The 26443-nt window shown below is 45.1% G+C and overlaps 14 protein-coding genes across 14 annotated transcripts; 7 read left to right on the top strand and 7 right to left on the bottom strand.

Moving 5' to 3' along the window:
• Positions 1-1165: 1165 nt before the first annotated feature.
• Positions 1166-1625, top strand: VTP01DRAFT_7940 (uncharacterized protein; the record flags this gene model as incomplete). The annotated part of the gene is made up of 3 exons (XM_069387007.1): positions 1166-1369; positions 1487-1495; positions 1554-1625. 3 exons carry the CDS (start codon positions 1166-1168, stop codon positions 1623-1625), a joined length of 285 nt encoding a protein of 94 aa, XP_069242405.1.
• A 201-nt stretch (positions 1626-1826) lies between these two features.
• Positions 1827-3206, top strand: VTP01DRAFT_7939 (uncharacterized protein; the record flags this gene model as incomplete). The annotated part of the gene is made up of 5 exons (XM_069387005.1): positions 1827-2072; positions 2130-2399; positions 2459-2730; positions 2790-3004; positions 3070-3206. The coding sequence occupies 5 exons, from the start codon at positions 1827-1829 to the stop codon at positions 3204-3206; spliced, it is 1140 nt and encodes a 379-aa protein (XP_069242404.1).
• A 312-nt stretch (positions 3207-3518) lies between these two features.
• VTP01DRAFT_7938 (uncharacterized protein) lies at positions 3519-3978 on the bottom strand (the record flags this gene model as incomplete). The annotated part of the gene is made up of 4 exons (XM_069387004.1): positions 3519-3563; positions 3628-3694; positions 3745-3776; positions 3844-3978. 4 exons carry the CDS (start codon positions 3976-3978, stop codon positions 3519-3521), a joined length of 279 nt encoding a protein of 92 aa, XP_069242403.1.
• Positions 3979-4300: 322 nt separating this feature from the next.
• VTP01DRAFT_7937 (uncharacterized protein) lies at positions 4301-5202 on the bottom strand (the record flags this gene model as incomplete). Its single annotated transcript, XM_069387003.1, has 2 exons — positions 4301-4859; positions 4943-5202. 2 exons carry the CDS (start codon positions 5200-5202, stop codon positions 4301-4303), a joined length of 819 nt encoding a protein of 272 aa, XP_069242402.1.
• A 343-nt stretch (positions 5203-5545) lies between these two features.
• On the bottom strand, positions 5546-7122 carry VTP01DRAFT_7936 (uncharacterized protein; the record flags this gene model as incomplete). The annotated part of the gene is made up of 5 exons (XM_069387002.1): positions 5546-6319; positions 6374-6448; positions 6742-6812; positions 6856-6887; positions 6947-7122. 5 exons carry the CDS (start codon positions 7120-7122, stop codon positions 5546-5548), a joined length of 1128 nt encoding a protein of 375 aa, XP_069242401.1.
• A 245-nt stretch (positions 7123-7367) lies between these two features.
• Positions 7368-8463, bottom strand: VTP01DRAFT_7935 (uncharacterized protein; the record flags this gene model as incomplete). Its single annotated transcript, XM_069387001.1, has 4 exons — positions 7368-7494; positions 7559-7628; positions 7691-7932; positions 8012-8463. The coding sequence occupies 4 exons, from the start codon at positions 8461-8463 to the stop codon at positions 7368-7370; spliced, it is 891 nt and encodes a 296-aa protein (XP_069242400.1).
• A 230-nt stretch (positions 8464-8693) lies between these two features.
• VTP01DRAFT_7934 (uncharacterized protein) lies at positions 8694-10458 on the top strand (the record flags this gene model as incomplete). Its single annotated transcript, XM_069387000.1, has 6 exons — positions 8694-8748; positions 8815-8907; positions 8970-9329; positions 9401-9634; positions 9750-9907; positions 9973-10458. 6 exons carry the CDS (start codon positions 8694-8696, stop codon positions 10456-10458), a joined length of 1386 nt encoding a protein of 461 aa, XP_069242399.1.
• A 65-nt stretch (positions 10459-10523) lies between these two features.
• On the bottom strand, positions 10524-14619 carry VTP01DRAFT_7933 (uncharacterized protein; the record flags this gene model as incomplete). The annotated part of the gene is made up of 5 exons (XM_069386999.1): positions 10524-10791; positions 10869-12207; positions 12265-12398; positions 12457-13735; positions 13809-14619. The coding sequence occupies 5 exons, from the start codon at positions 14617-14619 to the stop codon at positions 10524-10526; spliced, it is 3831 nt and encodes a 1276-aa protein (XP_069242398.1).
• A 651-nt stretch (positions 14620-15270) lies between these two features.
• Positions 15271-16139, top strand: VTP01DRAFT_7932 (uncharacterized protein; the record flags this gene model as incomplete). Its single annotated transcript, XM_069386998.1, has 5 exons — positions 15271-15501; positions 15569-15651; positions 15713-15758; positions 15822-15935; positions 15999-16139. The coding sequence occupies 5 exons, from the start codon at positions 15271-15273 to the stop codon at positions 16137-16139; spliced, it is 615 nt and encodes a 204-aa protein (XP_069242397.1).
• A 235-nt stretch (positions 16140-16374) lies between these two features.
• On the top strand, positions 16375-17909 carry VTP01DRAFT_7931 (uncharacterized protein; the record flags this gene model as incomplete). The annotated part of the gene is made up of 9 exons (XM_069386997.1): positions 16375-16504; positions 16567-16601; positions 16661-16732; positions 16795-16928; positions 16992-17229; positions 17290-17436; positions 17495-17581; positions 17653-17828; positions 17897-17909. 9 exons carry the CDS (start codon positions 16375-16377, stop codon positions 17907-17909), a joined length of 1032 nt encoding a protein of 343 aa, XP_069242396.1.
• Positions 17910-18081: 172 nt separating this feature from the next.
• On the top strand, positions 18082-19737 carry VTP01DRAFT_7930 (uncharacterized protein; the record flags this gene model as incomplete). Its single annotated transcript, XM_069386996.1, has 9 exons — positions 18082-18159; positions 18221-18270; positions 18351-18639; positions 18699-18887; positions 18944-19069; positions 19128-19267; positions 19333-19393; positions 19457-19601; positions 19676-19737. 9 exons carry the CDS (start codon positions 18082-18084, stop codon positions 19735-19737), a joined length of 1140 nt encoding a protein of 379 aa, XP_069242395.1.
• A 414-nt stretch (positions 19738-20151) lies between these two features.
• VTP01DRAFT_7929 (uncharacterized protein) lies at positions 20152-21090 on the bottom strand (the record flags this gene model as incomplete). Its single annotated transcript, XM_069386994.1, has 1 exon — positions 20152-21090. One exon carries the CDS (start codon positions 21088-21090, stop codon positions 20152-20154), a length of 939 nt encoding a protein of 312 aa, XP_069242394.1.
• A 917-nt stretch (positions 21091-22007) lies between these two features.
• On the top strand, positions 22008-23594 carry VTP01DRAFT_7928 (uncharacterized protein; the record flags this gene model as incomplete). The annotated part of the gene is made up of 4 exons (XM_069386993.1): positions 22008-22064; positions 22148-22348; positions 22423-23516; positions 23588-23594. 4 exons carry the CDS (start codon positions 22008-22010, stop codon positions 23592-23594), a joined length of 1359 nt encoding a protein of 452 aa, XP_069242393.1.
• Positions 23595-24001: 407 nt separating this feature from the next.
• On the bottom strand, positions 24002-25352 carry VTP01DRAFT_7927 (uncharacterized protein; the record flags this gene model as incomplete). Its single annotated transcript, XM_069386992.1, has 3 exons — positions 24002-24573; positions 24640-25077; positions 25142-25352. The coding sequence occupies 3 exons, from the start codon at positions 25350-25352 to the stop codon at positions 24002-24004; spliced, it is 1221 nt and encodes a 406-aa protein (XP_069242392.1).
• Positions 25353-26443: the final 1091 nt, after the last annotated feature.

Here is a 26443-nt window from a genome sequence, read left to right as displayed (position 1 = left end):
AGAGACCACAGTAGGAAAAATCGTTGTAGGATCATGTTCAGTGAAGAGCATTTACGACGTGAAGTAGAGCGAATGCGCACTATCTATTAGTTTGGTAGCTCATGATGTAAAATCGTCGGAATGTGGTTTGCACTACCACGCTAAATTGCTCGAACTAGCAAATCTCTCAGTATTGCCACTATCTGGAAGATGTACACCTTTTCCAAAAATTAATGTCGCTGCAATTTGTCGTTTTGGTGTATAAATGTATTATAAAATTTCACAAAATGCGACATTACTTTTGGGAAGAAGTGCACTCATTTCTACTTCTTCCATATTGGTCGCTAGACCTGGACACGACAAAGAGTAAGGTATTGTACATGCATCTCTTTCTGAACACGAAAAGCTAATTCATATTCATAGGGCTTATTTCACTTTTTCCATTTTGTCATTCTTATTCACATCTCCTTGGTCAACTACCCCCGTCATTACCTTGCCAATATCTGTATATTTAGTATGCTCTCTGTCAATACATATGTATCTGCCTTGTCACCTGTGTATCTAGTATGCTGTAACGAACCTTAAAGTTTCATTTCATGTTTACAAAAAAGACAAATCTATATAGGTACGTAGTGTGCCTATGATCTGGCGATCAGTGACGAGGTGATACATTTGTGAGACCCAGTGAATGGCTTTATTATCGGATGTTATAAGAGAAAAGAGAATAATAAGGGAATAGAGCACTAATGACATGAGAGGTTCAATAGATAACCAGACACGTTCGAATAATAGAAAAGATGATTTCATGGGCACCACTGGCACAACCGTGGATCCTCGGCCAGTCTCCCAGCCTCTCCAAAGGCCCAGCCTCCCCATCTCCATGTCGGGTCCAAGCGGCTAATTGCCCAACCTCCCCGTCTCGCCTACCTGGTTCCTCGGACCCGCCCAAGTCGGCCTCGTACCGTGCTGAGACAGGCAGTATCAACCCGGCACTTATGGAGCTGGTGTCAACGGGATGGATCAGCATATTGTTTGAATGCAGATGTCATGTGTGTCACTTACCCTGAACTCTGCAAAGAACTGCACAGCAAAGGTGGATCGAACGGTTGAAAGCACATCCAACAGTGGACCTTGAGCTCACCAGTTCGTGAAATACAGAGAATGAACCGCCATTAGTATAGAGAGCATGAACGGTTGCCTATCGGAATCATCAGCGCATTGGACGAAAGCAACCGTCGTGCATAACGTGATGAAGTACCATGAAAACGACGCAGACAAAGCTCTCTCCAGCAGCAGAACGTGCATCAACAGACTCCTGACTGAGCCTTCCTCAAACATTCAGCAGTGGATCCAGGAGCCTGCTGCCAACGCAACTGAGACGGTCAGCTCGGTCGGGCAACATCCGTGGAAGTGCAGCAAATGCAAATGAGTACAGGAGTTTCGACCTTGATCCAAGCATTTAGGTTGCACGTCAGGCATAACTAGCTGACTTCGAAATTCCTTACAGGTGGCCCAGGTTCGCTTGGCTGGCTCAAGTGTAGGCGAGGTTATTCATTTTCGCGGGGATGGTCCAGCTAATTTTAAGTGGCCCATTTTCCACCGGTGTGCGTGCTTCATTGGGCAAGAATGCCAAGCCGAAAAGTTAGCATGTTTTTTCTTGCTGGCTGTTGTTCTGTCTGAACTTTGAAAATGATTTGGATCGACGCTCGTTACCAAACCCTATTTGGCAGCTGTATAACGCACATCTCGCTTTTTTTTATTTTTCCTTCTCTTGCTACTCTCTGACGACTGCGTGGAGTTCCCACTGGCGCACCCCTTAATCCTTCGCTCACTCACGACCTTTAGCCATGACAGAGAACAAAGCAGAGTACAGAGTCGCCATTGACGAGGAACAGCAACAACAACAGCAGCAACAGGCAAAGCCTTCAGGGCAGACCATCGTGGCGCCGTCCATCGTCACATTGTCTCCGGCCATGCGGGCTGCCCTCCCCATCGCAAGCTACTGCTTTGCAAGCATCCTGATGACCGTGACGAACAAATATGTCGTCAGCGGATATGGTTTCAACATGAACTTTTTGCTTTTAACTGTGCAGGCAAGTTTGGGTGCTGTGTCGATATCACACGAATAACTCATCTTACAATGTTGACAGAATGTTGTTACAGTCTTGCTGCTACAAACGTTCAAGTTCTTAAACTTGATCAAGTACCGAGATTTCGATAAAGACGAAGCGAGGAAATGGTTTCCTATCGCTGGCGCGCTCGTTACCATGATCTATACTGGCTCAAAGTCACTGCAGTATCTCAGAATCCCCGTATATACGATCTTTAAAAACTTGACTATTATTTTAATTGCATACGGTGAAGTGATCTGGTTTGGCGGAAGCGTCACACGAATGATGCTGATCTCGTTCGGCTTGATGGCAAGTATCCATTCGGAGCAGACACTAGCAAGGCAAGCTGACCATAAGTACCAAAATAGGTCCTTTCTTCATTGATTGCTGGCTGGTCAGATGTATCGGAAACCGTTTCAGAGATCGTGCAATTGGATACGACGTTTATCGGATACTTTTGGATGGCTACCAACTGCATTTCATCCGCAGCATTTGTCTTATACATGCGCAAGCGTATCAAACTCACCAACTTTAAAGACTTTGACACTGTATTTTACAACAATCTGCTGTCCATTCCACTGCTTATCATCCCATCGTTCATTTTTGAAGATTGGAGCGCAGAAAACTTGGCTAGAACTTTGTAAGTGTGTGGAAAAAATGGGAGAGAAAATGCAAACTAATAACCTTTCATTTTGTCAGCCCAGAGGAGATTAGAAGCCAAATGATCTATGCCATGATTTTCTCTGGCGCTTCCGCTTTCGCCATGTCTTACGCATCCGCCTGGTGCGTGCGCACTACCTCTTCCACTACTTACTCGATGGTAGGCGCTCTTAACAAGCTTCCCATCGCAGCATCTGGTATCCTATTCTTTGGCGATCCAGCTACATTCGCAAACGTCACAGCCATTATCATCGGTAGGAATCTAACAAATATGTGCCTTGTGAGACTATAGTTATTGACCAGGTGCTGTGCTTTTTAGGTTTTATTGCTGGTCTTGTATACTCTTATGCAAAGACGATCGGAAGCAAGCCCGCAAACAACCAGCCGCAGAGTATCCCAATGTCTGCGTCAAGCCAAAGTGCCGCCGATGCAGCCAAGGCGAACGGAAAAATGTAAATTGAATACCTTTAGAAGTACTTGTCTGTTCTTTTTTTCTTTCCTTATTGCCCCTGTCGATGAACATACCATTCTATTTCTTCTGTTATATTCCTTTTTCTGCCAGATAGACGCTCTATAATTGAAAGAGGATGATAAATAGTAAACTCGCTTTGATTATTTACTATTGTTGCTGTGATGAGGATCATATGACGAGAAATGTTGCTGGAATGATGAGATTCATGGCACGACACATCGACTAGATCAATGAATGCATGCAGAGAGGATCGACTTGGGTTGAATAGGAGGGAAGGATGATCTGCTCCCGGCATATTAATCACCCAAATATTCGATGGTCATGCTTCTGCTGGTAATATTCTGCAAATTCCAACAGTTGTCAAGGTGAGTTGGTCGATGGGGAAAAAAGGAAAAAAGAACTTACAACGGTGACTTTGAAGAGATGATCAGTAGCGGGTATCAATGATCGTGCGTATGCTTCATAGTTTTTTCTGGGTCTCCCTCGATAACGACCGCCGTACAAGTTTCAGTACAAGCGTACAAAATCAGTGAGGTTAGGATCCGCGACGGTGGCTAGAATCTAAAAGGCTCTCATTGAGATCTGCTCGTTCGTTATTTGTTACCTTTCTAATGCCCTTACCTGTTTTACGGTGGTTGAAACGAGCAAGTCAAAGTTGATTAGATTAGATGCTTCTCCGAGGAACAAGAACCGGATGCATTCCTCTAACGAGTTTTGGTCATGGAGACCAATGAAATAGCTATACAAAATGTGCATAAATTCGCGGTAATGCCCTTCTGAGATATCGATATCTGTACTCGTCGAATGAGTATATTGCAATAAATATTCAATTGAATGAATATATTTACCCGGATATCGTTCCGAAAACAGCGCTGAATTGCCAGCTAGTGCATGGTTGCATGAACGACCGCTGAGATTATTCAGATCTTTGCTGTATTCTTTCAAGCGTGACAAGGTTTCATAGATTTTCTAAAAGAGAGGAGAGAGAGAGATATTGAGATTAGGAGATGGCTGATATATCATTTATGAAAGTGTTTACCTGGTACAGTCGCAACAGTCGCAACAGTCGCAAGAAATATTAAAGCGATCCATTGCAGAACAATGTATACTCGGAACGACTGGAGAGTATAGCTTCCTTTGCCATTTGGCAGAGCTCAGTGAAATACTGTTGGTCAGTTCCAGTTGCATCCGGAGTTTTACGCTCATCCTTACTGTCATCATTTGTGGATAAAGTTGGCGAGGCTGACGATTCCACCTCCTCCTGTTTCACAATTGTCACAGATTCTTCAGAGAATATTGAGCGCGTTTCATCCTCTCCTTCTTCCAAATCATCAGATAAAACGCTGATCTCTTCGATGCGGAACAATAACGGTACGAACGCTTGTATAAACTCGCGGATCTTTCGACGTTCCGGATTTAGGTATCCTCTTTGGGTGCGATAATGCAGTGAGATAATCCGAGCAATATCAGTGAAAATCTCTGGATGGTATAAATTCAAGACTATTGTACGTCCAGGTGCTTGCTTGATCTCATCCACCAAAGCAGAGGGCTCTAGCGCATTTATCACTGTAGTTCTTACGGGAACTGATTGAAATCGAGCGCTCTGTAGTAACACTTGGCTTCCCATTCTCGCCAGGCTGTGTTCATGTCTCGCTATGTGTAAAAGATTAGTTCTTCACAACATTAAAGTTATATAGTACCTCAGTTATTGACGTTTTACCTGTGCCTTCTTCCACTCTGTGTACTTGGCTTCAAGCGACGAATGATAACGGGTAACGTTTGCAGTGGATGCTCAGTCATCAATTGAATAATTCTGGCGCCGTGTTTGCGACCATAGTCTTGCTTGATCGTACGTTGGTATATGGTAACTGTTTCGCCTCCGAATTTCTCGTCTACCGGGACATTCTCCCCTGCTGCCTTTAACCGATGATTCAGGAATGTTTCTAAAAGCGTAATCGAGCTTTCGAGAGAATCAATCATCAAGTCGTAGTTGTATCTTTTGATAAGCAATACACACATGACTTACGTTCTGCAAATGTACAAAAAATATCACTTCTTTCTTTACCTATCCTCTTCGTAGCGGTGCAATGCGTCTGTGAACGTATTTTTTCTTACAGACATAGATCTTGAATCCTCCTCACTCGCCATCGTCGGATACGATGTATACTCATCGTTTAAGACCTCTTTGCACAAGCTTTCCCGTCCGGAACAAGGTTGATCTCGCCGCTAGTAGGTAAAATCTTGGTAAGCAAGCATAGTTTTGCGATGTCCATCCCAAATCATATTCACACCTCCGCCGGTACTTTGCGATAACTAGGACTATCTAGAACCGCAGGACACTCATCAAGGTTAGGTTTGCGAATAGGAGGGATGCGACAATAGTTGTTGGGGGTTCGCTGTATCCGGTCTTTTTCTTGAGCCATTCCATCAGCGTCGGGTTGTCTCCAATGTGATCCTTTAGTAGATTCACTAAAACTTGTTGGTCGATGATTCCACAGGTATACAAGTTCATGATTTTTAAAACTTGGTTGTATGCTGGCTTGTTTCCTAAATGATCGCCTATGCGTCTGAATATTTCAGCATCTTCAAAGCTGACGATAGGGCCGATATCGTGATTCTCGTTCAGGGCGACGGCGTGTTGGTGTTCCGTTACAAAGCGTTCACTCAGTCTGTCCAATACCTGTCGTGTTTCAACATCGTCTTCTTCAAAGACACTGCGCCGTTTGTTGCTAAAATCATCCTCATCCACGTCCGATCTGCTGCGTGCTCTTTTCCATGTCAGAGGTTCCAAGTCGAGTGTTTCTTGATCACCAAAATCCAGTACAGAATTGGTGGCCGATAATCCAGGGCTAATTTCAAGAGCTGTTACGTAGCTGGATGATGCTTCTGACAACTGTGTGGGTGAAGGTACAGACTGCAGTGGAATATCTGAAGCCCATGTAGTAGGTGACGTATCCTCCTGACTCTTGGGTGGCTGGTCTTCTCTTTGCATACATTGCTGTGTCTCGTCAGGTTGTTGTTGATGCATTGAAGACGACGCCAATCTGACCAGTGATTGTAAATCGATATCCAGCAATTCATCCAATATGTTTACAAGCTGGAAAGACAAAAATATGAGTCTACTTGTAACCAAAGCAGATGTCATTATCACTGTGCATGCCTGGTAAATAGTGATTTCGTTCTTTAGATAGCTTTTCATCACTTTTAGCACATCGCCGCGCTTCTCCTGGTTACTCATCAACGTTTCCTATTCACAAGGGGGGGGCATATGTATGTATATATATCACGCATTCTCGCATAATAATCCCTCCGTTGTACTACCTTTAGAAATATCAAACTTTCTTTGTAATCTGGATGTAGAGGCTGTTGGTGGAAATGCTGCTGCTGTGCTGTTGTCATTAATTCTGGTGAGCGACCGGTTATTGCGGCTATATCCGGATCACTGATGGTCGAGGAGGAGGAGGAAGATCAGGGAGAAGAGTGCGAGTTGTGGTGATTGTCATCACTGCTGTTGATAACCATCTCGTCACCCGAGGGTGTAAACACAAAGACGATGCCTGGATATCCAGAGGGGCGGAACCGATAACCATCTGGTAAAAACGCATTGATCTGCTCGATCGTGGAACAGTAGACTCAGGCGCCATACAATCCTTGTAATTTCGCACCTAAATAGCAGGTTAATAACCATTTGGAAGCACTTGTCGCCCAAAGGAAAAAGACTTACTCGCAATTTCCTTGAGCGTTGACGGAAGATAATATTTCTTTGAAGCGTCGGTAGACTTCAGGCCGGGCACTTGCGGATTCTCGCTTGACCTGGTTGAGGTAGTCCACGGTGTGCTTCATTCTGAGCATTTCTGTGGTTACCGGCATCGTTGGCATCCTCGATCCTAAGCTTGCCATTGTATAGCAAACGGAAAGAGAGGAACAGGAGAAAAAAAGACCGTGACACCAGATCGCGCGCGCCTTAAAATTGCTACCTACGTCTGTTTTGCATTGAGGATTTTAATTCAACGAAGAGAGAAGACACAAAGTAACAACAAAAGAAAGCTATCTAGACAAATATTAAGTAAGTGCGTAAGATACTAAGAGTGAGGGGTGGCTGCGATGTTGATGACAGGAAGGAAAAATGAGGGGGTAAAGGGCACTTAATCTTTCTTGCTGACATTCTTGTCGGTTTTCGTGTACATGGTGTTCAATAGTCTGTCCCAGAAGGTAAAGTAAGGCTGGGAGAAGTTTGTCTTGATGCCATACGGTTGATGATGGATATCGTGGCTGCGAAAAAAAGGTTAATATAAATCCGCGTACAGCAAAGAAAAAAATCATGTTTGCTACTCACTAGATGACATTGTTGCCAAAGAAGGCTTGAAGTGGATCCCAGGGAAAAGCGTAGCCGCAGTGGTCATCGACTACGTATGTTTTAGTCTTAGTTATATCTGTAAAGGGGGAGGACTTGGGTCGCTGTACCAACCTGTCTTCATGTTTGAGAATGTGAAAAAGATCATGCCGAGACGGGAGGACATGCCAGTCAACTCGAATGCGATGGCGGCGCCAAGCGTGTCCAACAAAAAGCCTTCAATGGGATGGTTGTAGAGAGCACCGAATGCATAGGGCACGTACAATCGATGATGATGCGAGTGAATATGCTTGTACAAAAACTTGTTGAGATGGAAAAGACGGTGCAAAAAGTACTGGTGCGTATCCATGATAACCCTGTTAATTAAAATTAAAAAAAGTGGGTCGATTAGCCAAGCTTGTATAATTCGGAGCCCTTGGCAGCCTCGATACTTGCATTGCACAGAAAAATTGAAGGAATGGAATACCGATCCAGTATGCAGCTTTTGCCACCATTTCCGAGACAACGCCCACTTGAGTCGAAGAAGTAAAGTGCAGTGCTACGTTGTAAATATATGCTGACCAGCGTGCAACTACTTCCTTGTCTTTGAGGGCAGCTGCAGCAGGGTCGGTGGGTTTAATGAGGATGAGGCCGAGAATAGCTTGTATCGATTGCTGAATGGTGACCATCGTGAGCACCTTTGCAGCTGAAACTCGGTTCCGTTTCTTCATGTCGTCCGATGTGTGAATCCGGTACTTTTCAAAGAATGGAATCTCGGCTTTCATCAGAAAGTGAAAGATAATACTGTACACCCAGTAGGCAGCAATGGGCACCCACACAGACATGGTCTCGTCCGACCATGGGTCCATCGCCGTCTCTGAGAGCGTCAAAGATAATGAGAGTGGCATTGGGGAGAAGAAGACGAAGAAGATCGTATTACTGTCCTCCACTTTTTTTTCTTCGAAAGCTTTACTGAGCGCCTGCTCTGGGTTTCAAAAGCTCTTGCTTGTTGGGCAGTAGCCCACCTTTTCCCGATTTCCTCTTTTGCCTTTTCTCAACCTGCTGCTCGTTCTGCTCCACCGCTTAGCCCAGCAGTTTCTTTCCCCAATTTCTTGCTCTTCGTTCAGCTCATCATCTCATGGACGAAGACGCAATCGACTATATTTTCGATGACGTTTCCAGCTTCTATGCCGGTAAGATCTTGCAGCGCACCCGGTTGAGTGCTCACTTTTTGATCTGAAACAACACCAACGGAATAGAACTGGACGATATTCTTCGATATCCATGCAGTGGAAAGGAAGATGTTGAGCGAATTACCACACGATATATTCGATTTTTGACTCGGTTTCAAGGTGAATAATGATAGTAAATAGTGTTGGATCGACAACTCTAGTCTCACACACAGTCTCTGCAGACGAGTTTTGCCAGACGTCGAGCGAGCAGGCACAGGCAGCTTACAAGCTCATAGACTCGAACTTCTTCCTCGAACACAGTACGCTTATTCTCAGTCATATAATACAAAACCATGCGCTCCGTGCAACATCGGCGGATGATTTGCTGATGGTATATTCCCTGCTGATCTATGCCGGAAAGGAAGATCCGCGATGGATGAAGTATATTGTATCCGACGCTCGCCGGGACAAACAAAACCTGTTGTTTCGTAAAATAATTCGAGAAATCGAGAGTGGATTCGGAAGCATTAAATGGATGGCGGCTGCCGTCGTCCTCGTGTTTGAAATGTCCAAGGTATCTCGGGTGCGCGCGGCCGATCTAGGTGAAAATCTCCTTTTTGACAACAACGGGTACAGCAGGCAACTGATCTCGCCTTCCCTTTTTTTCCCTTAGAAATCATTACTCCATCCTTGATCAACTGTCTCCTGGATATTGTAGAGTCGACGCTAGGAGATGCCGACGAAACTTTCAACTACGACGTCATTCGACTGATCCTGGTACTCAACGAACAGTTTGTAATGGCACCTAATCACTTAATATCGAACGTCGTACTGGATGTGCTTTCGACGCGGCTGGGCACAGCAAACACGTTCGGCTCTAATCTGATATTCATGCTGAATCGCTCAGGTGAGTGTGATAGATAGAATATATGGCCATATAGTATTATTTTTAGCTCACGCAAGAGATTTCTTTCCTTTCTTTTCCTTCCTTCCCCCTGCCCCACCCCTGGAAAAAATTATAGACGATGCGTGCGTAAAACTACTCATCCTCAAACTCCTTTACTGCATATTTACCCGATCAAGTCTCTACGAATACTTTTACACCAACGATTTATATGTCCTCGTGGATGTGATACTCAGAGAAGTATGCAATCTCGGGGAAGAGCGCGACGCCGAAGCGGTAAGTGAAAAAATGAAAACGAATCCTTGATTTTTATTCATTAAAACGGGCAAAAAAAATACCAGCTTCGAGACGCATACCTGAGGGTTCTACGGCCTTGCCTGACAAACACTCAACTGAAATATACACCATATAAACAGAACGAAATCCACCGAACACTTTGCTCGATGATAACACCTTGCAGCTACAGAACCGCCGATCCGACGTTGCAGCGACTTGTACAACGCATATTGGAAGAATGGTGGGAAAAGATTTGCAACCACCCTGTGGCTCCATTGCTGGGTGTTGACGTCAAAGCAGGTGCCATGCTGGCAAGTTCCCAAAACAACGCTGTGCTTGCAAGCAGTCGATCACCCAGTCCATATCCCTTCATCCGAACATCCTCCTCCTCATCTTCAACTTCATCCACCACCTCATTTTCTCCAACCCTACCATCCTCCTCCTCACCTTCACCATCTACTCCGCCAGCCAAGGAACAACAACGACAAAGTACTAGCAAACACAACGACAACAACGCTTCAGACGTCATTGTATGCGCTGGAGCTTACTAACTAGTTTTTCTTCTCTTACGCAAATCGCTCATCGTTCTTGATTTTTCTGCTTGTTTTTATTCTACTTAAACAAGACCAAATCCTTTTGCATTTTCTATGGCCGTTATCAATCGCTCTTTCAGTTTTTCCCGGCTGCTATATTCAGGCAGCAGTAATCGGCTGAAACACGTGAGTGCCGTGGGTAAACGGTCGCTGTCTGGCCCATTCCTCTGCAACACAAACGAGAGTTCCCTGAGTCCTCCAACAGGAACGCGATCGCTTGCGGTCACAAACAGCAAGAGCTTGCGCTTCTGCTCTGGTGTTAGATCGTCGTGTACAATGGACCAAAAGTTTCTAAAATAAGCATTACGTTGAGTTAGAACAAAACAATTTGTTGCCTACTGCATCCGATCTTTCTTTTCTTTCATTACCTGATGACAGGATGGCTTGCGCTGTATCCATCATCGTAGTCTGTAACAGCTTCCAGTTCTGACATGTCCAGATCCAAAATATCGGGTCCTTCTTGCTGTCCACACGCAATGACCTGCAGAACATCCGCCGTGCATAAATCCATAGCTTGGCCGCCAATGACGCTCCACACGCCTCTTCTGATAGCCAACAACTGATCGCGCTGTGCCTTGTACAAGAAGTACGTGCAGTAATCCCTCACAAAGGATACCCGGTTTGCATTGGTCACCGGTATATTTTCACCACCCTCGATTAACGGTATAGTCTTGATGCCTTTGCCGAAAATATCCAGCGTTATTTCATAGTTGCGGCAAAACACATCTTGTACTTCATCCGGCCAATCTAACAATTGCTGCAGACCGCTTGCTAGAGAAGGCCAACCTTCTTGCAGGTCTTGCAGCGTGAAGAGTTCGTGCTTGTCTGCTTTCTCATCGATTGCGGATTCAGTGGGTAGTACGAGAACTTTCCAGAGAAGGTAGGGAAATTGGATGTTCATAATGACGCCGTTGTAGATAGCAAGTCCCATCATGACGCCCGCCATTTCGTACGAACGTAAGTCTGGTGCGACGACACGCCGGATCCACGATAGTCTTGTTTCTGGATCAAAATCGAACAGGCCGGTTTCCTTGGATAACAGCTTCTCAAACAGCACGCCAAAAAATTCTTTTTGCACGCCTCCTTGATCCATGCCTTCTTCGCCGCCTTCGATAAACTTGACCTTGAGCGGCTTTTTGATATTTGTCCATTGCTGAGAAACTTGATGGAATGCATCGTTGACAAAGTTCTCGCGGCGTATTTCGAGCAGAAGATATGGACAGGTGGCACTCTTGAGATTCATTTCAAGGTTGCGCACCATGCTCGGTGCATCAGATAACAGCCGCTGGGCATGTACCACCAACGTATGGTTGACGCACGCATCTTCGTACTCGGCAGACATTTGTGACATGGCATCCATGTGCAAAATCTTTCGCTTGACAACGGCCGGCAACAAAAAAGGATAGCTGAACCAGGAAAATTGATACTCGTTTGCGAATGGATAGGGTAGCAGGATAGACGTTGATGTTGTTGTCAAAAATAATCGAGTGCGACTTTGCTGTTCGCTCAAGCCGCCGTATCTATTGATCGCCGCCGGTTGGGAAGCTGCTATGGCCGATACTGAATGTCGACCTTCGCCGTGCTCTAGCACTCGTTTCCATATCCGATACTCGTTGCGTATGTTAAGCTTCTTGCAAATATTGTGGTTACAAAATTCATTGAGGGGTATAATGGGACCGTTTGGCGTCCTTCCAAGGTTTGCTTGATCTAGAAATATGGGTTAGCAATCGAAATTTAAACAAATACATCCACGCGTGAACGTACATAGAAGCTCCAGTGACTTGACAGCCATAACAACGGGATCATTCTCACCGTGCTTGTAAGGCCCAGTGTGAAAATGGTCCGAGAGATACTGTTGCAAAAATGAGACACGTTGGCGCATATGGGACGCATCCAAACTACCATTACGCGTTAGCAACTGCTAATGTAATTGCCAGAAAAATATTGGGTTTTTACCTGGAAAGCATATCAATCAAAATCTGACGCACCAGACTTTGCTTCCTTGATGACAATTTGCTCAAAACTTGTATGTACTTGTGTGATAAGACTGGAAGCCAAGTAATCGTAGCATTGCCATCCAACTTGTTGCAAAACTCATCCGTTCCTTTTTCGCTAAAATCGTCAGCGGAGAAACTTTGCCGTTGTTGGATCCATTCGAATGCGCATATCAACGATCTTGCCCACTCTACAGCCGATTTTACGTGGAAGCTGTCGATTTCGTGTGCATCCACATCGACCGTCGCAACAGACTCTGCGTTTAGATTCATCCGGTCCAGCAGGGTCTCGATACTCTCTGTCAAGATGTCAGTGATGGAGATCGTTGAAAAATGCCGATGTAGGACAGACAAGAAGAATGATTCCACATCCTTTAAGTCCACCAACTGTGCGGTGTAGCCGGAATACTTGTACTTTTTCGCCGTCTTCTCTTCGTTCATCGTTAAGAAACTGTTGCCGATTCCATCCCAGTTCTGGAAAACAGATCGGATCCAGCGCTTTACTTGGTCTTCTTGATCAAAGTTGAGCTTATCGAGTGCCGTTTTCAGATCGATCGCTGTAGCTTTAATAGCCAGTGACAAACCCTCGTCGCTCGTATCAGAGGAGCGCGATCCATATGAACTCAGCGACGATGTATCACTGTTATCAATTTGGTAGTAGAAATCACTGTCGTCAGTTTCGTCTTGCTCTGCACCCAGAGAAGATTCTGGGCACATGTGAAGACCGAGCGCTTTGGATGATCCGCAAAAGGGAGCGTATGTAGATTTACTGTTATTACTGACGTGGTGATGCCGGGCATGGCGGGTTAGCTTTGCCGCACGCTGCTGCTGTTGATGATTCGATGCAGATTTCCTAGGGATAGTGCTAACCGATTTCGTCTTGTTTTCCGATTTGCTAGAGCTGTGATGACCTGCCCAGGATTGTTGTTGTGCTTCAGAGCCAAATAAATAGATAAACGACGAAGATGAGAATAGTGACTGTAAAAATGGTTTGGGTGTATGCGCGGATTTCCCTTTTTGGGCATTATCATGTGGTTGGTGTTGCTTCTTCGGTGTCGCTACAGTATCAGATGGCGGTAAGGCAGAATTGTGATGGTGGAGGTGGTGATTATGATGATGGTGATGATTATGATGATCATGATGACGCTGATATATATGATGGCATAGACGATCTTCTGGTTTGGAAGCTAGCTGGATAGCCATGACAAGAGCTGCCTGCGGATGCAAGTTTCGAATACCACCTGAGATTATTATACACAAAGATGAGCGGTGCAGGCATTTACAATAGGGATTATTCCAAAAAAGACTTGTTACCTTTACTAGATGCACAAAACCGATTTTGGCAACTGACGTGGCCACATCCTACAGTCAGTTGCTGATAATACATCTCCACACGTTCCTCGTATTCGCTCTTTGCCTCTTTGATGAGCCGTTTTCTTTGCGAACGCAGCGATCTGCTCCTTCTCTCAGTAGCTGTGCTCGTTGCATTACCAGGTACTGATCCCAAGGGACCAATTCCAGGGTTATTTGCAGAGACCGCATTCGATTTCTTGCTGTTGTTGTGGTACGGCGATGCATTAGACGATGAAGACGAATGTTTTGTAGTGGCAGTGGATTGTTTCATGTGGCACGGGAAATGCTGACAGATAGAATTGCTCGATACTGATGAAGGGTTTATACTGCACTGCTCCTTGTTCAGCAACGGATCTGCTGGTTTGGACGGCAGCTTCACTGTTGCGCCGTTTTTTAGGGTGACTGATGCTGAGCGACGTTTCGATGCTGCTGGTGGTGGTGGTTGCGCTGTTGCTGCTGTTGCTGCGACCGCAGCAGTACTCGAAGGACTGCAGCTCGTTGGCGAACACTCTGCATTAGCCAAACTTGCCGTCTCTCCACTTCGGTGCACACGGCTGGAAGCTGGCGACTTGCTGGCAGCAGGAGAAAAGTCTACATTCGTAAAGCGGCTCTCAGGCCCATGCTCGGGATCGGCTTGGTCATCGTCCCAAAAGCGGTTTTGTTGTTGCTGCAGCGATTGTTGGTTCTGGGGAGTGAGCGAAGGGGATGACAAAGGAGACGTTTGCTGCTGCTGCGACTGGTACGAAGCTCTACGGTCGAGAATGGTCGGCATCAGCTTAAAGGCACACGGGAAACCTGACCTTCTCTCTCTCTCTCTCTGTGCTCTTAATTCGCCGTCATGGAAATATGAAGCGGAGCATGGAATTCCATGTTTCACCCCACTGAGTTTCGGCCCAAGCGAGAAAAATGCATCATTGCCGCACGCGGCATTTCATCTATGAAAACCAGCAACGAGTTTGGAGTGCATTGCCAATTGATTGATGATACTGTGTTAATCTCGTAGATTGCTACGGTGTTCGGAGAACTCATATCGTTGGAGAAGAGGATCAAGAGAGCAGATATCGTGTTGATCTCCTTGATGCTACGTTTTTTTTTGGGGGCTTTTTTCTTATGGAATATCCAAGCAAACGCATAAGGACATGATAAAGACAGATACATACATATTTTCATTGAACTTCTGATGTCATTTAAGAAAAAACATTGTTCAGATTTTACGGCAGAGATGACATTGTTAATACTTCAAAAATCTCTTACATGTTAACTTGGTAACATAGTACGCCATAGTCATGCATAAATGGTTATCACCTAGCAAATATTGTCAAAAGCTTTTTGGTTTGCTTATAGTCAAAAGCAGACAGCTATATCATATAGTCACGCTGATGCATCTCCGTCTTTGCTGGGTTTCTCCTTTTGACACTCGACAATGACAAGCGTGCAGAGGCGTAAGGTCCAAGCGTCCAAAAAGAAGGAAGCAGACACGGCAGATGCAGCGCTCAAAAAGGAACCAGCAAAGGAATCAAAGAGCATAGTCAGCACTGTATTGTCGTTGCTATTCTGGGCAATAATCTTGTTTTTTGGTGCATCGTACCTGATCACGGAATCCTGGACTTGGGGTTACAGAGGCAAATGGACGAACATCAACAATTACATTCCAGTAAGAAACCAAAAATCAAGAATGTGACGCTGACATTCGATCTATCTAACGTCGCTATCATGTATAGAGGAAGCAGCTGGTCTTCTCAGAGGAGCAATTGCTCAAATATGACGGCAGCAACCCGAACCTTCCTATTTACTTAGCCATCGAGTAAGTAGTGCTTTATTACTTGCGACCATTCTTTGATCTTATATATCTGGTATACGCATAGCGGCGACGTATACGACGTTACTGAGGGTGCAGGATGGTATGGTTTGGTATGTATAAAAAGACCTCGTCTAAATGTCTTTAATGGAATGTATTGACAGTTAGTGGCATAGGGTGCTTCGTACAACCACTTTGCTGGCAGAGACGCTGCTAGGGCGTACGTTACTGGATGCTTCAAGGAACATCTTACACATGATCTCCGTGGACTCACGGATGCACAGCTGAAGGTTAGGAATCATACGGATTTTTACATCGTCCCGTGGTCATTAACAATGTATCTTGTTCATCAGGGCATCGAGCAATGGAAACACTTTTACGCGAATCATCACAAATACTTTAAAGTAGGCCGCGTTCTTCATCCGCCAATTGACCCAGATTCGCCTATACCCCCTCCTTGCAAAGAACAGACGCCTCAGAAACCTGGAAAATAAAGCAACTTCGCTACTATTTCGCCCGTGAGGAACCAAATATAACGAAAATATGATAAATGTATTGCAGGAGAATGTGTTGGAAAGAGGATGAAGCAAGTTAGATACTGCAAGCGAATCTGTCAGGGTGATTATTATCGCCCGCAGCTGAGTGCGGTTTTTATTTTTTTGCATTGTGCAGAAGCACACAGACACGACTTCCCGTCACTTTGTCACGCGCCTTTTTTTAACATAACTCATGAGCCAAGCAGACAATCAAAATCATCTTGACGAAAATGAAAACTCGGCAAAGTTCTCGAACGATGTAGAGGTCGACGAAGATCACAGCAGCGTCGACGACAATGAGAATGATCTTGAAGACGTTGAAGGTACAGCCTATACCTTCGGTTAGAGTATTGCGCAGATAAAGACTCACTCACCACTTGAACAGTTGGTTTATTGGACGAATACCCTGATGATACAGATGTTAGTACCGCTACGGACGATCCACAGTACAGTCATCACTGACATGTATATCCGGATAGGAAATCGATGCGGTACATCGCCGTATCACCAATATCCCTAAACTTGGTCTGGAGCGATTCAAGCAATTAGAAGTGAGTTCATTGGAAGTCTGTATTCATTGCCGGGTTGTGGCATTAACCACTCTATTTACTAGCGTTTATGCCTTCGCCAAAACTTGATCATCGAAATTGAAGGACTCGAACCTCTTGCAGAATGTCTGAAAGAATTAGATCTTTATGATAACAAGATATCGCATGTTCGTGGCCTTTCTGAACTGCGTGCCTTAACGTAGGACGACATTAACATTGTTGGCAAAGAGAGAAAGCTGATGATTCTAAACCCAATGCGCAGGTATCTCGACTTATCATTTAACAAGATAAAGCATATCAAGAACATTGATGCTCTCGTCAATCTTGTGGAGTTGTACTTTGTACAGAACCGTATATCCAAAATCGAGAACCTAGACAAGCTCGTCAATCTAGATAATCTTGAACTCGGTGCAAACAAGATCAGGGTCATTGAGAATCTAGATACTTTGACAAAATTACAGAAGCTATGGCTCGGCAAAAACAAGATTACTCGATTGGAGGTAAGAGCATATTCAGTACCATGTTCTAGATCTGGATTGCTGACACTTTGTTCCGTTTAGAACCTGAATGCGCTCACGAACTTGCGAATTCTGAGTATGCCGAGCAACCGTCTTACAAAGATCGAGGGTCTGGAAGAACTGCGCAATCTTGAAGAATTATACTTATCCCACAACGCCATTGAAAAATTGGAAGGGCTTGAAAACAATGTACGTGTTTGCTTGAAAAAGGAGGCATTATACAAATCCTAACAATCGGACAATCTAGTTAAACTTGACGACCTTGGATGTGGCAAGCAACCGTTTAAAACACATTGAAAATTTATCGCACCTCAAGAAGCTGGAGGAGTTCTGGGTATGTTTATCTAGCTCTACAACGTATTGACGGCAAACCCGAATCCTCACCATTCATGCTTTTTGATATAGGCAAATGGAAATCTGTTTGAAAATGGTTGCTTTGAGGAACTCGAGAGAGAACTTGGCCAGATAGCCAGTCTTCAGACAGTGTACTTAGAGGGCAATCCGATGCAAACAAATAACCGCGCAACTTATCGCAACAAGGTGCACTTGGCGGTCCCGCAAGTCAAGCAAATTGATGCAACGTAAGTCGATGAAAAAGGGAACGAGACGATTTTTGTCTTATTTGGCTCTAACCTTTCAATCACCAAAGATTCATCCGCTGAGATCCTCTTCTCGTGTATGCAGGTGCATGTATCATCTTTTATTCCCTCAAATAAAGGCAGAACGAAGGAGAAAAATAATCATCCGCAGATATTTGCCTTCATTCATACTCTTAGGATTGAACTATTTGTTTGTGCTGTGAATGAAACCAAGTTGCGCGCTTTGCTTTCAATCATGGATTCGCCAGTGATATCGAAGCGATATGAAGAGTACCGTCTGTCTGCTTCAAAGATCGGCCTGATCGAAGCACAGGTATCCTACACAGTACACTGTTCAACAGCGGCACTGGTCTCTAATCATGTCGTCGTGACAGACGCAGTACATTCGGATCAATCAGGACATTGGGCCTGATCGTTGGCTACTGTGCGTACTATCGAAAAGAATACATGTTATATGCCTATAGTCAATAGAGGGAAAAGAGACTAAGATTAATATCACTCCAGCGACTTGCTGTTAGAATTTCATCTTATCCAAGAGACGGTGTTGCAATACGCGCATGACATTAATCAGGCGAACCAGCAGATACGCGCAAATATACGGCTGCTAGCAAACAATGAATATATACAAACACGAGGGAAGGATATAGTGCAAGCATTGGATTGGTTCGAAGAGTTGGAGAGAGATGTGCGACCTTATGCTTTGCAGCACGTTCTTGAAGGATGTGTACATCTTCCAACACGCTGCGATGTTGTGCGATGCCTCGTACAATTCGACCCGCTGAATATCCAAACCGTACGTTGGCGAGAGAGATATACAACGATGCATCTTGACTAACTCTGGATGCATCCCAGAATCTGGATCGATTGCTGTTTGCAAGCACGAGATTACGTTCGCAGTACCAGATCTACCTGGGAGATATGGTTCTGGCGCTTGTGGAACAAGAGCCGAACTACGCTGCGCTGGCGCGTCTAAAGCTGACAGAGATGCAGCTCTTACCGGAAGTAGTGACAATCATCACTGTAAAGTATTGTCAAGACGAGGTAACGAAATCCAGCGATGCATTTATCTTCCGGTGCAAAAGATTAATGGATAATAGATCGATTATTTGAACGGTGTATTTCAAGGATTTCCAGCATGGTATGCTGTGCAGCTCACACCGCAAGGGGCGGCATACATTGCCGAGGTGAAGCAGCGAATTTTCGAACAGATTGAAAAGTTCATGGTAAGCATATATAATAACGGCATTCATATTTACGTCTAAGAATGCCCGAACGCTGCAGACAGAAAACCCGCTCAAGCAAGCACAGTTGGGTTCATCTCTGAGAGTACTTGCAGGGCTTATTGGCTATTTAGGCATAAAGTTGAACGAACACCATGTGTCGATCTGTATGTCACTTCTTCAACAAACAAACTCTGAGAGGTAAGACCAGTCGATGAGCGCTGTTCCGCCGCAAGTCAAGGTCTAAAGAAATATTGCACACGTAGATTAGTTAAATTGCTACTCTGCATCGTCGTTCTTTCCGCGGACCAATTTCTGCGGCTATATGTGAGTAAGCAAACATGTTGCTTTGTTAAACTTGCTCGAGCTAACTGGCACACGTTGCAACAGCGCGGGACGGCACAAGTTCTGACGGAGCTATTGCAATCGACCGTTTCGGAAATGCCAATGCTCTTGATGGTATACTCTCAAACAAACCAGTTTGATCGGATAGAGAGTTTGATTTGCTCCGTACTCGACATGCAAATGATGATACGTGAGTAAAAATGAGACACCAAGGTTATATACGATGCACACTGACAGTTACAATGTCTCTCCATATCCATACAGCCAAACTAGGACTTTTCGAGATGCAAAAAGTGTTCAACACAATACAGCCAGGAAAATCATAGTCAAGCTTTATCAACCTTTAGCACCTTTGTGTTTTGATCTAAAAGTTCATTTCACTATGCACGTTCTTGATATGCAGAGAAATTTTTTCTCCATAGCATAATACATACCTCCTCACAGCCATGGCAATTTTTCAAAATTCATTTACTACCGGAGAAAGCACGGAGCTGGGGCACAGGTCCATTTTCTAAATATGCTCTGCTATCAGTTCAACCTTCACACATGTTTCCGACGGTATATCGAGTTTTACGAAAATGATTGCTATTAATTAATCTGTAATAATATAAAGATCAATTGGAGCCGTTCCTTCTACAGTCACAAGACCTCTCCATCCTTTATTTACATTTAGTATGATTGCTATTTCCATTTACAATAAGACAAGGTGTGGGGGGAATTTTCATAGATCCGTCTGGTATCTACCATCGCCATCGGCGTAGAAGTCTTTCGCGATTCTCAATTAGTTTCTGTCGGATTGATAGTAAAGCCCGGTCTCGCTCGACGTATTCGTCTTCCATGAAGGATTGGGCCGGTTCGGGTTCCAAGTCATTCATACCGGTTAATATTCTTGCGCTTTTACGGTTCCTGTTTCTCGAGTCTGGGTCTTGATTGTTATCTTCAGCATCTTCTCGTCGTCTTTTGCGAGACCTTGCTGTTGTTAGAGGAGAAATTGATGTTCCTGACGATGTTCCTTCTCCCGAATTGTTGGAAAAGGGTTGGCTGAAGTCGATCGACTCATCTGAAGTATGGCTCTGGGATGGTGAGCTGCTGGCTTCAAGTCCCGGTGTACTCTGCATGCTTTGCGAGGCCGTTCTTTCGATCGTCGCCGAGTGAGAAAGAACTTCGTCCAGCTCTGATATCGCATCAGAATCCAAGTCGTCTTCTATTGGAGGCAATGCTCCATCGGTGTCGTTTCCAAAGATTCTTCTGCTGCGATCTAGGAAAACTTGCATTTCATCTTCTCCTTCACTATCTCCGTGGTAAGCCTCTTCTTCATCATCAAAGTCTATATCATAAGGGAATTCTTCGACAGCGTTATTCAAGTGAGCAGTAAGGCCCCAGTCAAATCGTGTATCTTCAAGTTCCAAAAGCCAATCGTCGTGCAAATCGGGCAACGGCATCTCTTCCTCCTCGTCGTCGTCGTCGGCACTCGTAACACTTTCGGTCTTTTCCAACTCAAACAGGTCATCGTATTCATTTTCGCTGTTGCTGCTGCTGTCCGTATAGTCAGAGTCATTTCTTGTTGCATTGCGATGTATCGGCGGTACATTAGCTCTGGGCGACTTGCGGGATTCGTTGTGGGTCGCTGCTACAGCGCGCGCGTTTCGAGGATTTTGATAAATCTGGGATCGTGTCATGTAACTGTCACCCTGATAAACAAGGAAAGAGCTGCAGGTCTGTGCTCTCGTGGGGACTCCAGATTTTTAACTCGCGTCTGAACTTAAAATCGCGTGCATGTTGATAACACGTTTCTTAAGGTACACGTTTTGTTTTCTTGTTACTTCAGGGCATTATGTAGTTTAAAGAAGAGTCTATTCTTGCCGAAGCAGTGGCGGTGAAGACATTGTGTGTCTGGGGACTTTCTGCCTCAGAGCGCAGCAAACTCAGACGGAAGTATTACATAAGCCCACGTGGATTTGGAGATGTACCTTGTACAGTATAATGCAAACTCGGTCAAGAAGGATACATATGTGGTGTCTTAAAGAAGGCAGATTCACGTTTATCTAAAGATGCCACACTATGTGTTGTATTTTGTACGCGGTACATGAACGTATGGAACAATTAATTGACGCTGCCGGATCACAGATGATACTATTCTTGCTGTCTTGCCTGTTCTCGTTCCCCTGTCTTAAAGATCCCATAACCCACTCCCATTTGTTAATGTCTAATTGGATATCTGTTTCTTGGTACGAATGCATATGTACTATAACGTCTTATTGGTATATTTACTGTACAGAGGCTTTTGCCAAGCTTAATCTCAGAAACAATTAATTTCAAGTTTTATTTTACAGTGCTTCATTCGACGCCGTGAACGACAATGCTGCCAACAATGTTATCTTTTGGGACCAACCAATTCAATATATGCATCAAAGGTTCCTTAAAATCCTACTTTGAAGGTTGGGAGGAATTTGCAGCACAATTTCCCAGAAACCCGATTGACAGTCCCAAGTGACGTCGATCAAATTGCTGGCTCGCCTTGACGGCCTTAAGCGAGTAAACAGTTCACGTTCGCCTCCACCTCCGCTGCGTGCACCATCCCCCTCTCACCACTCTAATGGCATCCAGACTCTTGTCAAGCACCCTTCAGGCACCTACCGGCTTGTCCAAGCAGGTAAACGACCAAGACCTTGCGCGATCCAATGCATAGCATGCATAACCCTTGACACTTTTGGTTTTTGTTTGTTTTTGCTACAGCTTGTCCGTCCTTTTGCTTCTGCTGCCAAGCAGGGCGCTGCCACCCGCACCACCACCTTGTCTAATGGCTTCACTGTTGCCACTGAAGAGAACCCCAACGCTGGTGCTGCAACTGTTGGCGTGTGGATTGATGCCGGCTCACGATTGGAATCTGCCCAAACTCACGGTGTCGCCAACCTTTTGGGTCGTGTTGCCTTCAATGTAAGAAGAGTTGGGCAACGTGGAACAGGAAATACGACAAGAATGTGATTTGTTGACGATTCACCGTGTTGTAGGGCAAAGCTTCCTCGTTGGAAAAGTTTGGAGGCGTCTCAACCGCCGGTGTCACTCGCGAGCAGACCTTCTTCGCCACCAAAACCCTTGGATCTAACGTATCAGAAAGCGTTGCTGTTTTGGGCGACCTTGTTCAGAATGTCGACTCGACCGCTATCGACGGTGTTCGGCAATCCATTGTTCAGCAACAGGAAGCACAGGACGCAAAGCAGATTGTGTTTGACCACCTGTATGCCACTGCATTCCAGGGCGAAGCCCTTGGCCGCCCCGTTGCCGGCTACAAGGAAAGTTTGGAGAGCTTGACCGCCAAGGATTTGAACGAATTCCACAAGCAGAACTACGCTGCCAACAAGATGGTTCTTGTTGGTGCCGGTGATGTTGACCACGATGCTCTTGTCCGTGAAGCTGAAAAGGCATTTGGTGGCCTTGCTCACGTTACTGAGACCACCCTTGAGAAGCCTGCTTTCACTGGTTCCGAAATCCGTCTGCGCGACGATGTCCTTCCTCGCGCCGAAGTCGCCCTTGCTGTCGAAGGTGCTGGATACTTGACCCCTGAGTACTTTAATCTTCTCGTCATGCAATCCATCATCGGCTCTTACGACCGTACATTGAGCGGTGCTGCCAACTTGACCTCCAGACTCTCTGCCACCGTCCACAACAGCCACTTGGCTGACTCGTTCGTGTCTTTCTACAAGGCACACAAGGACACTGGTCTCTGGGGTATGTATTTTGCCAGCTCCAACCGCACCCAGCTCGATGATTTCGTCCACTTTATGCAAAAGGAATGGATCCGTCTTTCCACCACCGTCACCGAGAGCGAAGTCGAAATCGCCAAACGCCAACTTCTCGGCCGTGTCTTGTTGAGCAAGGATTCGACATGCGCAGCTGCCGAGGATATCGGTAACCAGGTGCTCGCTTCTGGAAAGCGTTTGTCGCCTGAGGAAATCAAGGAGAAGATCAGCAAGATCTCTTTGGATGATGTACGTCGCACCGCCAGCAAGTACCTCTGGGACCAAGAAATCGCTGTTGTTGGCTACGGTCCAATTGAAGGCTTGACTGATCTCAACCGGGTGCGCGGTAACATGGCTTACAACAGGTAAAACTGAGAAGAGAACAGGACGATAAAAATGAATTGGTGCGCTAACTTTGCGTTTTCACACTTTGTAGGTTCTAAACTTATTATTACTGGCCCGCCATATAGTACCAACCACTTTGTAAGAGGGAAAAAGAAAAATTGAGAAGAAATCCGCAGCACGACTTTTAAAATCCCAACCTTTTTGTGTTCTCGCAATATGAGAAAAATTCCTGTACCAAAGAGCGAATAGAAGCATCATAAACTCTTTTCTGTTACATAGACGTTATCGATGACGCTGTGCAACGAATAGCTACTATATATTATCATCGGTTATAATACGGGAGGAGATGCTGGTATCTTGAAAAAAGAAAGAGGAAAGACATTCTAGTAGGTGTACACAATGCAGAAAGTGGAGAATTGGCATGTGGGAATAAGAACTGCAGGAAATGTGCAGCAAGCGTTATGTGGTAAATAAACAAAGTACTACGTTGCGGACAGGGTCTTCATCACAGGAGACTACCACAGAAAGCGCGAGCCTCAGGAATAGTGCGGAGGAACTGCCAGACGTACGGCTTTGTGTTCTGGAAGGGGTTATCCAACCAGAGGCCCCAGTAAGCGAATCCGTCCAAGAAAGTAGGAAAGGTGTAGTAAGCAAAGAGGACGACCCAAGCGTGCTGCACTAGTCTGGCGAAGATTGAGTTGTACAATGCAAGAGGCAAGACACGCTTGGCAACCTTGCGGAAAACGCGCTCGAAAACCGTCGCCAATCCGTGTGCGTAGAAGAAACAGAATTGCTGTCCGACAAAGAAGCGTCGGTATACGGACCATCCGACGTTTGCGTAAATGATATATTCGTGCATCAGGCCGGAGATTGCAAACACGGATGCCACCGAGAGCAGGAGGACGATAGGCATTGGGTCCTTGATGTGCTTGGCAAGCGCGCGCTGGGCAACGAACCGTGTTGGGCGGAAAGCAAATGCAACCCACGAGCTGCGAAGTAATTGATGCCATCGATCAGACCAGAGCTCGTCGAGGGAGGAAGCAATGATAGGATTCTTCATCCATGGACGCCATTGTTCTACAAAACAGCATGTATTTAGAAATTCTTATCGGGTCCAGAAAAAAAGAAGAATCATATGCTTACCACTAGAGTAAGATCCGCCCTCGTACCACAATACATACAACAGCCGCTGTCCGCATCCGATAGCGTTGAATGCGCTGTTCAAAACAAAGATCGCCACGACGAAAAACAGAAAGAACATGGCAGGGTTGCTCTGCTGCATGTCCAACACATCGCGGCCTGTATAAGTAGAATACCAAGCACCCACAACGTCGCAGACTGCGGCGTGGTACAACATTTCAATCAAGATATGGTATACTTTCTTGTCCTTCGTGAATTCCATGGGTGTCTCACCATCCTTGTTGGTTTTTGGAAACTTGCGGACAGATGAAAACAGCTCAACGTGCAGATAGTCCATGCTTGCATATGCAGGTTTGCCGTACAGCACAGGGGCAATCCAGAAAAGTTCAAAGAATCGCAGAAACACATTGAAGAGCATAACCGAAATACAAAGATCGACAACTGCGTAGAAGTAACATTTAGCTCTCTGTTGTACCGTTTGTTCATCCTCTCTGATGCTACGTACCTTTATGGTTTGCAGTGAAATTGATGGGTATCAAGAGGTCTGCAGCAAGCAACGGCGTTGCCAAGAGTTGCTTGACTGGCGTGGACAATTTGTTGAAAGAAACAATCAATGCTTGGAGCCCAATGAGCGCTACGATGGCGGGCGTGATAATGTATGTTGAGACGTCAGTCCGAGCGTCGCCTCCTTGAAGCAGACTTGCTACGTCTATCATTTTTTGGGTATGTAGTAGGAAAAGAAAGAAGAAAGAAGAAAGAAGAAGGAAGAGCGATTTTTTTTTCCTTGTCCAATGTGTTGTCCCGATGGGCTGTCTTTAATACTACTCTGCGCTATCCGCCGCCGACGAGTATGAGCTTATTTGTCGTTCATCAGTTCTAAATCGAGTTAGCGGCAGTTACCTGAATAATCTTCAACTCGCAATGGACTTTATGCCCCTGTTGGCGAAATTTTGTCAGCTTTTGAAATCCCAAATTGGAAAGTTGTTCCGTGGCGCACGGATGTCCTCCTTCTTCTCCCTTTCAACGTGGTTGGTGGCGTACAGTACATAAGGAATGCAATTATGTTTTTGCTTTAGCTAAAGAGATAGATGGAGTGATGCTTGGAAATATGCCTTGCTATACAGTTCCATGTATGCTTGTCGCTCATTTTTGCCATGCTCGATTTGTTATGGATACAGAAATCATCTCATTGAAACTCTTATTACCAAAAAGTCACACGAGAGAAATTCTCTTGTCTACTTTCCATGTGAAGGGTCAATGAGCGCCGAAAGCTGCAGGGCAGCAGTTCCATTGGCAGTTTATCATGGCGTTTCCGTTCTTTGCTGCTATCCATCATCATGAGCAGCGCTGTTAGTTATTAGTAGTTTATTGCTATGGAAACAAGTCCATCTATCCAAGTTAGCACGGCAGTTGTTTGCGCTCGGACCACTTCTTGCAGCCACGATACATGTGCAACAATAATAAGACGAATGGAGTTTACGTTTCTGTATGTAATCAGATTTTTCCCTTTTTTCTTTTTTAAGAGTAAACTTAACAGCTACAAGATTATCTAGCGTACATTGCAGTGCTCCTATATCTTTGCAACGTGTAGCTGATAGCTATTTATCCATTTTTTTTGCAATGATAATGATTCGACGTTTTACATAGACATATCTTCGGGTGAGCACAGCCGGTATATAAAAATACTCCACTGTCACTGAAAAGCAAAAACTACAATGCAGTAGTTTCAGGTCGGACTGCATCCATCATGAGAACATTCCAAGTAACGAATCAAGCAGCTGTTTCCTAAACTATAGCCATATGCATC

This window comes from Rhizomucor pusillus (genome assembly GCF_041956525.1).
Source record: "Rhizomucor pusillus strain CBS 183.67 unplaced genomic scaffold VTP01scaffold_4, whole genome shotgun sequence".
In the NCBI taxonomy this organism is placed as follows: domain Eukaryota; kingdom Fungi; phylum Mucoromycota; class Mucoromycetes; order Mucorales; family Lichtheimiaceae; genus Rhizomucor; species Rhizomucor pusillus.
The sequence above is the reverse complement of the archived record's forward strand: the minus strand, read 5'-3'. Positions and strand labels throughout refer to the sequence as shown.